This window comes from Triplophysa rosa, linkage group LG8 (genome assembly GCF_024868665.1).
Source record: "Triplophysa rosa linkage group LG8, Trosa_1v2, whole genome shotgun sequence".
NCBI lineage: Eukaryota > Metazoa > Chordata > Actinopteri > Cypriniformes > Nemacheilidae > Triplophysa > Triplophysa rosa.
Window position 1 is genome coordinate 27,531,475 of NC_079897.1, and position 14,749 is coordinate 27,546,223.

The following is a 14,749-nucleotide window of genomic DNA, read 5'->3' on the forward strand; positions in this document are numbered from 1 at the left end:
ATTAGAGTAAGTTTAAAATGTTTGTTTGAAGTATATTTTTTGATAAAGATACAGTACTTCATTTATATACTAGATGCTAAGTAAAACAATTGTACGTTTCTATGCATTTAGTATACTAATAATAATGTAATTGATTTAAAAAATGCGGAAGGTTTTCAGAACTTGTAAAAAAACTGAAAGTTTAATTTTGAGATTACAATATATAGTATTTTTCGATATTGAACATCAGAAACAGAAAGACGTGTGTAGAATGGTTTCATAAGAGCGTGACATTTCCTGCTTCAGTTTGCTTGTGGTTCAGAAGGAAAGAACAATATACCACAGAGGAACAAACAGCACAGTCTGGCAGAGATCTTTCCTCACGACAGCCACAGCCACAGACTCATTCAACTGCAAACGAGAAGTTTCAATGTGATCCTTCGTTCTCCAGATGCCTTTTCAACACTCTTGAGTATGCATTGTTTTTATGTTGGATGTTACATTCTTTATTTAAATACTGGATACTTCAGAATATTTTTATTAATACGTCTTTTAATACTTTATTCTACAAATGATTGTGCAGATTTTACAGATTTTAAGTTAAAAGGATGTAGTTGAAATTCCTTTTTTAGAGAAAAAGTATTAGTTTTGAGACTTAAGACTAATGAATGTTATTGTTATTATTATTATATTAACACTTTACATTAAGGTACCCTTTATGTAGCATTTATAAATGTGTTCATTAATGATTAATAAGTAATTTACAAATGCATTATATAGCAGTTATAACTGCATGAATAAAAATGGAATTCTAACGAAATACCTTACAAATAGTGAGAAGGTATAAGATAAACAACATAACACCCTACAATGTCCAGTCTGACAGCCTATTTTGCAACATCAACAACATCAAGATAATAATGAATCTGCTTTCGAGTCAAATAAATAATGAATAAATATATTTATTAAGCATTTATAACATGTGAGTTAAAAATGGCTCACTTTTTGGCAGGTATTTCGTTAGAATCCCTCTTTTTATTCATGCAGTTTTAACTGCTTTATAATGCATTTGTAAATTACTTATCAATCATTAATGAACACATTTAAATCATAAAAAGTTATAAAATGCTTCATAAAGGGTACCTTAATGTAAAGTGTTACCATTATTATTATTATAGAGATATCTTTTTGTCTCCATTTTCTTTTCTTTTTTCATTTACTCATTTAAAGTCTTGCTAATTATTATCAACTCATTTAAAAACATCACTAAATAGTTAAGATTAAATGTTTTCTTTTCTTTCAGCCTTAATGAGCATGGCATCAGTCTGGCTATCAGTACTCGTCTAATGGATATGGATCACTGCCTTGTTAAAAGGTGAATCATCTTTACAGTCGAATGATAATGAATGGTTTTCTTTCATTTTTGTTTTAATTTACTTTGATCTTTCTTAATTATTTTTATTGTTATTTAGGGGCACAAACTAGCATGCAGTTAGTTATAACACATATTTTAACTAGTAACACATGGTTAAGAAATAAGCACTTTGGTATTATTCTCTCACTTTCAGATGACATTCCTCTGAGAATTTGTGTAAAGTTTTGATGTGTATTCATGGAGATATTGGACAAAGAGTATTTTGGAGGAATGAAAGTAAATTTAATCAACATATGTTTTTTTCTATTTGCGAGTTGGGTGTATAAGTCAGCATATCTAACCTTAAATGATCCAAATAACTTTCTTGTTGCCTAAGATATAGCACCATATTGAAACATGTCAGCCATTCCTAGCAACGGTTAACTAGGCCTTAACAAAATATATTCACACTGTGGGGTTAGTTGTAATAGTGTAACAAGTAAGCCTCTAAGTGTAAAATAACAAGAATTAAATGAAAACTATGTAAATTTCATTGTTCATTTGTAGCAAATATGTGTATGTTGCGTTATGTTGTGCCCTGCTCTTTCCTATTCTTATTAAGTAAAATAATTCAGATTTAGTTACGTGTTAAGATACCATTTGTTTCTTTGGTGTCATGCAATAGCTCCCCACATATTTTGAAATAGTTTTTTTTAGAAGATGTTGTTGGGAACATGTAACACGCAATGCTATTTCATCACAATTGGGGAGTGGAACGTTGTGTAGTTAGCTAAACTATGATCAGAATTCACTTAAGAGAAGGATTAAAACATGCGAATTCATGTTATATTTATTTAATACCCACAGTGGCTCAAGCATTGGTTTGTGGCGAGGTAAACACTTCTGCTTCTGTGGTGGCTGTAGGCTCGTCCATATCAGCGTCCTGCCTCATCAACAATGAATGCCCACTGACTAAAGGCAAAGAGTTTCGCGTGGAATGGAAGATTAACAACAATTTAGTCCCCACCAATCTCACTTACCTGGAGAGGAATGGGACTTATGCTGCATTTATTCCTAACAATCTGGGCACAAGCGCTGAAATTACTTGTGGAATTTGTGTAGAAACCAACTGCCAAATAGTGGGTGGAAGCATCGTCGAAGTGAAACGTGAGAAACTTTTTAAATTATGATTAATCACTAATGTTATTATCAATAATCATACAGCCCACATATTTCATTTGAAAGTGAAAGTGACCTATTTGTAACTGTGTAAATTTGTAAATGTGACCTCTGCATTTAACCCATCCAGTGAGTAGTGAACACACGCACTGCAAGTTGTGAACACACCCCCGAAGCAGTGGGAAGCTATCAATGCAGCGCCCAGGGAGCAAACGGGGGTTAGGTGCCTTGCTCAAATGTCAGTCACTACCTGCTGGCTCTAAAAATCGAATCGGTGACCTTCTGGTTATAATTCTGACTATCTAACCAGTAGGCCACAACTGCCCCCTGTTGGTGACCCATTTGACAGGCTGTACCTACAGCTCCTTTAATGTATTGTATTGTTAACGTTTTTCCAGTGAAGACCAGGAGACTTGGATTTCCTTGAGCAAGTAGTCCTTATTGTAGAGTCAGAGCATACCGCTAGGATGCTGCAGTCATCAAATCCAACTAACATTAGAAAACACATTGCACATATAGCCATTTGAGGGGGCAGTCCCCTCAAATAAAAAACAAAGCATTCAGGTTACAACAAAGCATGAAACGACAATTGTAAATGCATCCCATATCCTGGAATCTCACCCCCATTTACACTGTAAAAAGTAATAAGTTGGGTTTACTTACAAAAACTGTGGAAACTGATTCAGAATTTTCAAGTAAATTCATTCAGCATTTTTAAGTTGATGAAGCTTACAACAACTTTGTATAGTTAACTTCTGTATTTGCAAAAAGTACCTGAAAACTTGAGTAAAGGAAACTTAGTAAAACTTACAGATTTAATTTAAGCTTAACACAGAGAACTCAAATAAAAGAGTTATTTCAACATGTCTATTAGTTCAAATTACTAGAAAAACGTGTGGAAACTGATTACCTTAAATTTCTCAAGCAAGTAGTACTCAAACCTCTAAGTTGTTAAAGACAAAGACAGACAACAGATCATTGGCGAAACAACAAAGTCATTTATTTTATATAAAACATTAACAAAAATGTTAATTCAAGTCCTTCTGACATGTCAACAATTCTGAGATAAACTGCACATACTGTATTGCAGTGGTTTCCAACCTTTTTTCCTTGGGGCCCCCCCACGTACATATATGACAATCGGAGCCCCCCCAACCCTCATATGTGTGTGCGTGTGTGTGTGTGTGTATACACACATAACTGCTACTCAAACACACATATATAGATAGTAAATATCAATAAATTAAATTAAATAATTGAATAATACATTTAATGAAATGGTTAAATATGAGTAATATAAAAGATTTTAATGACATTTTTACTTGAATACTCAAATAAATGTTCAGGTTATTTTTCAGGCTATTTTCAGGTTATTGTATGAACATTCAGAGTATACTGAAAGTTATGAAAGAACTGTTAAACATTAACATTGCTGTACTTGCATAAAGAGATCAATTACTACAATTATCAATTACTGCTTATTTTTACAAGGTGTCTTTTCATTTTGCTTGATTTCATGCTGTCGTTTACCAATTTTTCACCACAGAACACACATTCTGGCCGAGACTTGTCTTGTCCTTCAATAAAACCTTAAATTATGTAGGTTTTGTAATAGCGTCTAAACTTTTTCCTTTATTTCTGACGAAGAATCACCGCATTTACGTTTCTCTGCTATTTTTCCGTTTTGAATTTATGTTAACACGAACGTTGACGCCTGACAGAGTTTCTCATGTGAGTCTCATAGCGAGAACAGCCAATGACAGTGCGTCCGGCTACTGTGAAGCCCCATGTGAATGTCTACCGATGGAGCCAGAAAAATTAAAATAATTATTTTATACAAGATATAACTATTTTTGACTGCATTATCTTGGCATTGTAAACACATGATTTTTTTAAAACATACAAAAATGTTTTTATTTAAAATGATTAGTGGAACATTTATGCAGCTTTATTTAACCTCAAAGCATGTCAGCTCAGGCGCCCCTGATGTGAACTCTGGCGCCCCCCTAAGGGGGTCGCAGACCCCAGGTTGGGAACCACTGCTGTGTTGCACTCTGGAAAGATAAAAGATCAATGTAACTTTTTCACATCTTTAACTTTGCACAAAAAGTTAAATGTAGAATTGGAGAAAAGTGACGTTACTGCATTAGAATGTTAGATAGTTGTTCTTCATGGAGGGTACTCTAAATTCAGAGTATAAAAGAGACCAAAAAGGAGGCACAGGATGGCTTGGGGAAGATTCCATCCATTACACTTGTGCCTTCCAAAAAGATGGCAGTGGTTGTGGCGTCAAGGTTCAGCGAGTAAGGTATGGTTTCACAGTCCTTAGGGATCAATGTCAATATGACGCTTGAATTGCCTTCTTCATCATCATAGTCCTAAAAATGAAATAAAAATTTAGTCAAAATAATTAACAACATATTTTAAGACAACATATTGTCACTGTCCGACAGAAACCTGGAATCTCCAAACTTGTTAATTTTCATTTTTTTCATAAATCATTAGTCACTTTTAACGTCTGCATGTGGGTTTGGCAAATATTTAACCAATATATAAAGTATTTAAAATAGCTTGTGATGAAACCTCAAAACTCCATTGGATCCCTTCTGGCCTGCCCATGGGCTTGGTGCATGTTAAGTGTTTAAATATACGAAAAGAAAATAGAAACTGAAGGCCAGCTGTAAAAATTGAAACCTCTTCTGATACTGCTAATTTGTCACTTGAAAAGTGATCTAAATTTATAATTTCTAAAAATAATTTATTAAACGTTGACACTTTGTTCTACATGATTTCTATTGGTTTTTAATTTTCTATAACACATTTGACTTCCTTTTCTTTCTTTCTGTCATTTCTAACCTTCTTTTGTCTTACTTTTCTTTTACGTTCTTTTCTCCTCTTTTCTGTTCTTTCTTTGACTTATTTTTTTCCAAACTGCGGTGCGAAAGCCCCATAATACGAGAACAAAACACATGTCTTGTAAAAATCAGTGGGGTCTTCTCCAAGAAGGAGTGGAAGGCCATGCAGATCTGCTGTTCGTCTCCCAATGATGTCAGATTTCTGAAAAAATATTTTAAAAAAAGTTTAATAGCATACACACAACACAGAGCAAACAACACTTGCAAAAGACAAGAACTTGGGAGTCTGTGGAGCTTACATTATTTTCTGTTGAAATTCCATTGCAGATTCTTCTTAAGTTTAGAGCCAATGTCTCCCCCTTTGGCTGTGAGATGTCAATGGTCCAGTTTTTGAAATAATTCGGTTTGTAGGTCTTTGCCAGATATAAGTAATGCTGTAGTACTCGAGTCCGGTCTCGGACTCGAGTCCGGACTCGAGACGTTTTTTAATGGTCTCGGACTTGTCTTGGACTCGTTGGTATTTGAACTCGGAATTGTCTCGGACTTGGTCATTGGTCTCGAAAATGTTCTAGTCGGTCTCGTCCGAGTCCAGCGATATATGTTGTATTTTCTCCTTCAAAACAAAACATTGATAGAGCAATATTCTTGTGATCCGAAAACTAATGATCCGAAAACTGTTGCCGACTCTCGACTCTAGAACGAGAGCTGCGCGTGCTCATAAGTTCTCTTCTCACACAGCAGTTCAGTTCAGTGTGTGCTGATGTTGTAATTAAATAACTCCGGTATATTGGTTCAAGTCCGCGGGACTGTCATGCACGCCAGAAAGTGAATAACTGAATTAATTTGTGGATAATATTAAGTGTTTACGGGAGACGCTAAACGGGAACGATTCAGCTGAACTGGTTCCACCGGTTCACTAAAAAGAAAGAACCAGTTCAAATGAACGATTCGTCCGCGGCGCGAACCAGCGTCAATCATTCATCAGGCACGATGTCAGCGAGCAGCGGCATAATACAGATTGGTTTCACAAACCATAATAAATGTATCGACAGTGCGCTTAAAAGGAAACTTTTTGCAACAAAACTTTCCCCGAAACATGTGGGACAACATCCAATTTCGTAAGACACCTGCAAAGGCATCACAAAGAGAGGTAAGTTAATGCCATGTTTCAGAGTTAGCATTGCATTTGAGTATTTTAGAAAGTTTGGAAAGTAGGGCTTAAAGATAAGATTGATCGTATTTTTATTGTCATTGTGATGAACATGTTATTTAAGGATGGGCACCGACGTGCTTATAAACGAGCCGTGGAGCCTCTGCTCCTTCTAGCGGCTCCTCTATCGAACACGCACGTGCACGGGCAGGCGCCACACACACGCACAAAAGTGTTCATTGCTGCACAACCTTGCTGTTAGGAGGGCTGATACAAAACTTCCTTAAAAAAGTAATAAACAGTTACACTTCGGCTTTGTGACTTTAGTGCTATACCTATATAGTAAAAATAAAATGACCTTATTTTATCTGCTTTTTGATCATTACAAACAATAATGAAAATGATTATCTTAGAATAGAAGATATGCTGTCTCTTGCATCACATAAATTATCAATAGTTAAGTATGTGGTCTTGTAGTCATGATTTTTTTCTGTCTCTGTCTTGACTGTCTCAATTGGACTCGGTCTTGACTTGGACTCGAACCTCTTTGGACTCGGACTTGACTTGGACTCGAACCTCTTTGGACTCGGACTTGACTTGGACTCGAACCTCTTTGGACTCGGACTTGACTCGGTCTCGACTAGTCCTGGTCTTGGACTTGTCTTGGACTCGACAATGGTGGACTTGACTACAGCCCTAGATATAAGACTGAACTCTGACAGAATCTAAAAAAAAGTGACGATCATCAATTTAGCAATCACTTTTCACTGAAATGTAAAAGTATGAATTACTTTTTATGCTCTTTTATTTCAACAGAACAAGTTAATGACACAATATGAACCCAATACAATACAATAATATTTACTAACCTGACTCTCCATAAAGAGTGCTGGCCACCTTTCCAATGTATCCTTCACAGCAGGTTCCCTCTCCATCAGTTCTTTTCTACTGTAGTGTTTCTAGTGCTTGTCATAAATGAATGAATATATGTGCCACAAGGCAACAATGGATGTAGTATGTTTGAAACATTGCTGTTTTGATTTGAACCTCAGGAAGAGTAGGCCTTAAAAGGGACATCGGATAAAAGGTTCACTTATGTATCATTTAGTTAGCTCTGTGCCCACCAGTGCAAACGCAGCCAGTCTGAAAGTAGTGGTCAATCGCTCACCCTACTTAGCTCACGTTTATGACGGCCGAAACCCAGTCAGAACAGAGATTTGGGGTGAGCAGTAGCTCATTATCATTTAAAGAGACAGGCATCGAACCGGTGAGAAGTGTGTTGTTTTACACCAGTGGTCAAACCAACTTGTGGAAAATAAGCATTTGATGTCCCCTTTAAGCTGGTTAATGACATTGAGTGTATTTCATTTAGGTATTCAATATTTGCTGTCTTTTCTTTTATCTCTATTTCCTTGGTTCTTGCTGTCTGTTGGCTAAATTATTGATATATAATACATTTTAATAATGTGGCTCAGTGGTTAGAACATGGCACCCAAGGTCATGGGTTCGATCCCAGGGGATTGCATATAGTCAGAAATGTATAATTCAATGCAATGTAATTCACTTTGGATAAAAGCATCTGCCAAATGCATAAATGTAAATGTAATAAGATAATACATGTTTAATGTCTACCCTACATTCATATTTTTATGATTGAATTGTTGGATACATTTTAACTGCTGTTATTTATTTTATCTTTAAAGATCCACCACCCATTCCACAGAACCTAAGCTGTGTCATGACTTTTTCTCCGAGAGGAATGCTGTGTAAATGGGATCCTTGTCAAGAAACGGCAGACATTTCTACAATCTACACACTTCACACCTCTATCAGGTCTCTGTTTCTGTCAACATTATAGACACTTTAAAGGTGTCATTTGTATCTACTTTTACACAAGTGTAAACCTTGAGGTCCACAGAATGTGTCTGTGAAGTTTCTGCTGAAAATATACCACATATCTTTTATTATACAATGCCCTGAATGTCCATTTTTGTATGGAAGGAAAAACACGCGTCTCTTTAAATTTAAATGAGCTGCTAGTCTCCTCAACCTTTCCAGCAGAAAGCACATGGGTGTGTGAGCCAGTCGACAATTTTAGAAAGTGTCAAATAGTATCTTGTCTTTAAACAAACACATTAAAACCATACACCTTGTTTTCTGTTGTACACAGGACAAACATGTTGCGTCTTTAAAACTGAACACATTGTTTTCATTCCGGCTTGAAGCAGGTCTGTCAACACTCCTGTGGCCGTCTCTCGTTTTTCACACCCATTTCTTGCAACCAATAGAGGCTCCTGGCTATAAATGTAGGTGGAGGTCTAGTGTCTCTGTGTAATTCAGCCTGAAGGGGGTGCTCAAATGTTGAATGGCAGGCTCTACAACCACATGTTGAACGAAATCTTAAAGTACACATAACAATGTTTTACTATTGTGTTTGATGATAAACAAGTTTTTAAAAATTCTGAAAAACAAAGGTCTCTGAAAGTTCTCTGTATAATTAAATGTAACTGACTGCATTGGGGTCTGGGTTAATAAAACACAAAAGAGTCATTTACAGGTATTTATAATAACATTTAATATACAATTTTTGGTTTTGTAATTATCTTTTATTTTGCAATGCGGTTTCACTTTCTAGAATGTAGACCGTCTCTATCTTTACTGCAGGGTTATATTTACTTACAAGCTTTTCACAGGAGGACTTAACGATTTATACTTTTACTAATGTGATGGTGATTTATTTATGTAAGCATTTTCAGGTCGCTGCTTCATGTTAGCAAATTTAAGATTACCGCATTGTGCTACAGAAAGCATAGTTTAAACATCATAGGCTACATGTAGTTAAACTGTGTATAAAAGGCAATCAGTCTGCAAAAAACAGGGTTAGTGCACTTTTGCTATAATAAAACCATAGTTCATTTTCTTAAGGGAGAAACCTGATTTATTATTACCTTCAAGAAGATTTTCATCACTCGCCGTGTTGATCTGATTCATTTGCTGAACTCCTGCACTCATGCAGAATGACACACACTTTACTAACGAGGATTGATATAGCTTTGTCTGGAACTACATTCACGTTACGTAAAAAGCAGAGGGACAAACTCAATTCTGTCTATCAGACCAGGCTGCACTTTCATTTCTCGCCACAGATTTACATTGGGAAAACCATGGGGTGCTGTTGAGCTCGCGAGGGCTCAGAGTTTCTCCACCCTGCTTAAAGTTCATTACATTTCTAACCCTATCTGCGGAAGCCAAGCGCTAAATTTCTGCATATATTCGTCTCATTTTACGACTTAGAATGACAAAGAACCCCCGAAAATATTTGTTGAATAATTCAGAACACATTTTTGAGTTAACAATCTTTCTAGATTCAGTTTATATACAGTTCTATATTTCTATAGAAGATTATTTTGGAGGGGCACTGCCTCACCTGCCCATACAGATGAGCCGCGGCTGCTTGCCACCCTCCATTTTTGTTATTTCTTCCGTGAAACTCATGTATTTGAGTTATTTCGTCATTGAAAGGGGACTGGAAGGTTGGGACTTCTAAAAAGTGCTCTGTGATGCTGGTGTGTTCAGTAAATGAAAGAACAGTTCATTTTGCGATGCCGTTAGAACTGATACACCTATGTCGCTTGTGAAAACCACAACTGTGGCAGCGCTGTGGGTGGAAACGGGCAGATGAAGGGCTGGTAATATTATAATAAGATAGGGGAGCAAGATGTCGCATGGGCTTGTTTTTCTCACATGCTTGCAGAGAAAGGCTCACCAAAACAAAGTTTGTGGGTAGCCCTTTTTCATGTTTTCTGGGTTGGCAGATACACCGGGGACCCGATTATAGCACTTAATGTCACCTTTAACTGTCAAACTTGTCAATTTCCTACCAATGTATCCCAGCATTTTTCTCTGATGTTTGTAATTCTTTGCTTCTTTTTTTGTATTTGTATTCTAAAATACAATCTACTTATTAATTTCGGGGGGAATATTAACTCTTTCCCTGCCGGTTGGTTACGTTTCCAGCTAGTGCCAGCATTTTTACAAAACATTGATGACCTCCATATTTTCTTCTATGTATATACAATATTTCAAATGAAAGAAAAAAGTCTCCTCTTTAAAAATACAGTTTCTTTTTAAATCACAGTTTTAATGGAGCTAGGTTACTCTCATATTGTGTCACAGAATTCATCCAAATCAGATTAAATTTATGGTTCCTTACGAACACTAAGTTTATTTCTGTGTTTTGGATCACCAGTAAAATCAAATCATAAATAGGTTGGATGTTGTGAGAGAATTCTTCTGCAGATCTGGGAGCACAAAGAACAAGACACAGAGAGGCATCAAGCTTTTGAACTCATTTATTCTAGAAACTGCAAGTCTTTATATACGGTGCCAAAAGACATCTGGCAGGTTTCATATGTCCAGGGGTTCACAGAATGACCAAATAAGGTATAGCAGTTCGGACAAAGAATGTTTAGCTTAGAAGGAATCCCCTCCTCCCATGAATAGCCAGAAGGCATCCCTTCCTCCTACCCTATAGCCAGTAATGTGAGCTTAACAACTTCACAATTCTTTATTTTGTGGGCTTGTATTTATTTATGTGGAAATTAAATCTGAAAGAGCGTTAAACAGTTGCTGCTTTTGAATCCATGGATGCTGAACTATTTCAGAAGATTGGGAACAGTGCCCCCTACTGTATAACTGTGAAAACTGGACCAGAAACAGCAATGTACATAGTTCCCTTTCTGTCGGTCTCTCGACGTTGTGTCGAGCCGACAGATGGGGTTCGCTCTTGAGAACCTATCAACTTCTGACTAGTTTAGAAAAGGCCAATGAAATTGGCGAATGAAATTTGCATGCCGGACTCCGGGTATAAAAGGGAGACGGCGTGCTGCATTCATTCACCTTTTGTTCTTCGGAGCCTTCACACTGATCGACTTCGATACTTCAAACTCTACGCCGAATTACTGCTAGAATCTTACGATGTGGTGCAGCGGACGGTCCCTTCCTGCAGCGACTTCCCCTGGGCTTCTCGGCAGTGCCAGAAGTGTTCGAGTTTTTTTTTTTTTCTCTAAAAGAGCAAATTTCTCCAGCGTGGCATGTCCCGCTGTTCTCATGGGTGCAACACACTCATCGAGGAGGGGGACGGACACGATGTCTGCTTCCAGTATGCTGGGGCAGACGTTGTGGATACGTCCTGCCCGCACTGCGGGTGGTTGACGATTCAGACGTTGTGTCATGAGTGGCTGTGTTCCCACGGGACTCAGCCACCACCTCGTCTGCTCCCCGTTCCGTGACGGCAGGACTACGGCCCTGCCGTCCGCTACGGCAAGCAGCGATGGTGATATGAGGGTTACTGTGAGCGCTAATCCGCCAGCCACTGGCTCACGGACAGTTCGCACCTCGTCTCGCTTGTCTGACCGTTCCCCAGGAGACGGTCCCACCGTCTTGTTCCTCAACCACGTATTTGGACACGATGCGTGATGATGAGATGTCTCTTGCAGCATTGGGGGGTGACGTACTGCGATCCGACTCCGAAGATTCCTCAGGCTCCCTCCCTCAGGGGGACGAGCCCAGGAAGAAGCGGACGTCGAAATGTCAGCCATGCTTTCCCGGGCCGCCGTGAGAGTTGGGTTGCAGTGCCCGCACTGCCTCTCCCAGCGCTCGCCCCCAGTGCCGTGTTTTCCAGAAGTGCATGAGGAACTTAGTAAGACCTGGAACGCCCCCTTTCCGGTACGTTTCACATCAAACAAAGTTATGTCACCCTCTCTTCCCACGAGGGTGAAACAGCTAGATGATACGTCCATGTCCCCCAGGTGGAGTATGCCCAGCCATTCCATCGCTGGGTGGTCGATCCGGGACGGTTCCTGCCCTGTCCCAACAGCCCACTCTCTTAAGAGTTTCCTCTCTCTCTGGGTGTTTATCACAGCCGCTCTCACCCTCTGCACGACGGTGTTTGGCAACTCGACATTGCGTCACAGCGAGACCCAATGTCAAGGATAATCAGTAGCCCTCAGCACTCTCAGTTGACAGTGCGTTGTGCTGCATTATCGCCAGGCAGGTAAGTCAGCAGAGCCGATCTCCTCCCCAGGGGCTTCCCCACAGCAAGGAATCCGCACTGCCAGCCATCGAACCACCCCCTGGGAGGTCGATGAAGCAGATCGTACCCCTAGCCCCGGTCACGGTCCTGGTCCCTGGGAGCGTGACTAGAGCCCCCAAACCGTCACGGTGGCTACGGGATACGATCCATCTCGGCTACGCGATCTAACTCGTCAGACACTCGGGCATCGGGCCTTTTTCACAGTGCCAATGTCCCCACTTCCCCTCATGGCAGTATCTCTTTACTGTCCGGACCAGAGCATGCTTACATGATTATTATGCGACTGTTTTGAATTAAATAGTAAGAAAAGCGCAGTACTGTTAAGTTTGTGATTTATTATGTTTTCAGTTTTATGCACACATTGTGCAGACCCAGCAGCTTGTGACACAAAAGTAACATGAGAGCGTTTAACGGAGGACACCAAGCGCTGCTTGATGTCCAACAAACCAAAAGTTTATTCTTACTGTGACGGCTGAAGCTAAAGGAGGAATTTAAGCACACTTATAACCTTCATGCATTCAAATCCCAACTCCAGCGCATTTGGCAATCAAACGTTCAGCACCTGAGCCACAAAAAAATAATACTTCTTTAGAGATGGGCGATATGGCCCTAAAACTCTATCACGATAATTCCTGGTATTTGTTGCGATAACGATAAAAATGACGGAATATCCATAACGCCATCCACCGCTGCTTTTTGCATCAAGTGACAGTAGCTGCATGTAGTCTAGACTCTCAGAAAAACAAATATTATCAAAAAGTAAAACTTACCCCAAATCAAACAGCTCCTAAAATATACCTACAGTATTTTTGTAAATATAAAATATAATAGTGAGATTCGACTTCAAAAGGTTGTAGTAAAGAAAAGTTAAATGAACTAAAGCTCAATAAACACATCATGTCATTTCTAAAACTGTATATAGCCTATTGTTGGGTGGAAACGATCGATGTCAATCACTCTCTCTTGAACTGTGTGAACCTTCACTTCTCACAGCAACATACACTGAATCTGTCTATGACTCGCGCTACAGAAAGAGAACAGAAAAATGCGCATAAAAGAAATCTAATTAAATAATCCATGCTTTTATACGCTCATAAACGTATTTAAAATAACGTAATACAAACTCGCATTTTGTACTGGATGTAAACAGGCAGCAGTGCTGTGTCGCTATGAAAGCACATGTGGGCGCGAGTTGAGCTGCGCACGGGATGCTCCGTTCATCCTGTATACTGTATAACAGGCAAGAAATCATATTAAACAATTTGCGCACGCTGTCAGGAAATGTATGAGAAGAACCCAATCGCAGGCAGGCGGGAATGAAGGGGTTAACACAGATTTGTTTATTTTACAAATAATAACAGAACACAAAACAAAAACCCACGATGGGGGCAAAACACAGGAACAAGAAAATCAAACAAGTAACAGGTACCCTAACCCTAGACTCACAAAACTTAGACAAGGATTAAACTAAACTAACACTTACTACAATGGACGAAACAGGAACAGGTGATACAGCTGGACATGACACGAGTAACACGACATACTGGAAACAATGACCGAGCACAGGACAAAGAAACATGAGGGCATTTAAAGGAAAGACAAACGAAGGATAACGAGCGAGGGCAGGTGGGAAACATTAGACACGGACGGGAAACAATACAGGAAACGAGAGGGGCGGGGCCAATGACGAGACACTGGAGAGAACGCATATTATTGTCAAAAGGACAATAATATGTTTCTCTCCACACATAACCAAAGGTTTTGCCATGACTCTGCCACAGGACCAAGAAAAACATGACTAAGTGAGGCAGAGCCATGACACACGCGCACATAACATCTAATGAATGTTTAAAAAAATACTTTTAGCCAAACTAAATGTTGTGGTGTAACGTATTATGACTATCAACAAATACTTAACAAACTAATTAAATAAAACGAAAGTGAAACTAAACATTAACTCGGATGCATCTACAGTGCCAACCTAAACAAGATTTAGAGCTCATCTTTTAGTGCAAACTCTTTCTCAGCTTCAAGTCCGCCCTCCGCTATACCCGTTTTCACTTCACATATGAGCTGTGAATGGGTCTCACAAAGAAATACGTCATCAACTAGAATTTATCGTTTATATCGCAGGAAGA

General features: G+C 38.8%; 1 protein-coding gene across 2 annotated transcripts in view; it reads left to right on the top strand.

The window, feature by feature from the left end:
- The first annotated feature begins 314 nt into the window (after positions 1-314).
- csf3r (colony stimulating factor 3 receptor (granulocyte)) overlaps positions 315-14,749 on the top strand; it is a 47,553-nt gene continuing 33,118 nt past the window's right edge. The window contains exons 1-4 of one of the 2 annotated variants that reach the window (XM_057339749.1): positions 315-451; positions 1,283-1,354; positions 2,201-2,500; positions 8,221-8,350. In XM_057339749.1, the coding sequence (XP_057195732.1) occupies positions 8,256-8,350 (95 nt within the window). In that variant the 5' untranslated portion in view covers positions 315-451; positions 1,283-1,354; positions 2,201-2,500; positions 8,221-8,255. The remainder of the gene's footprint in view (positions 452-1,282; positions 1,355-2,200; positions 2,501-8,220; positions 8,351-14,749) is intronic. The other variant, XM_057339750.1, reaches the window with a different exon arrangement.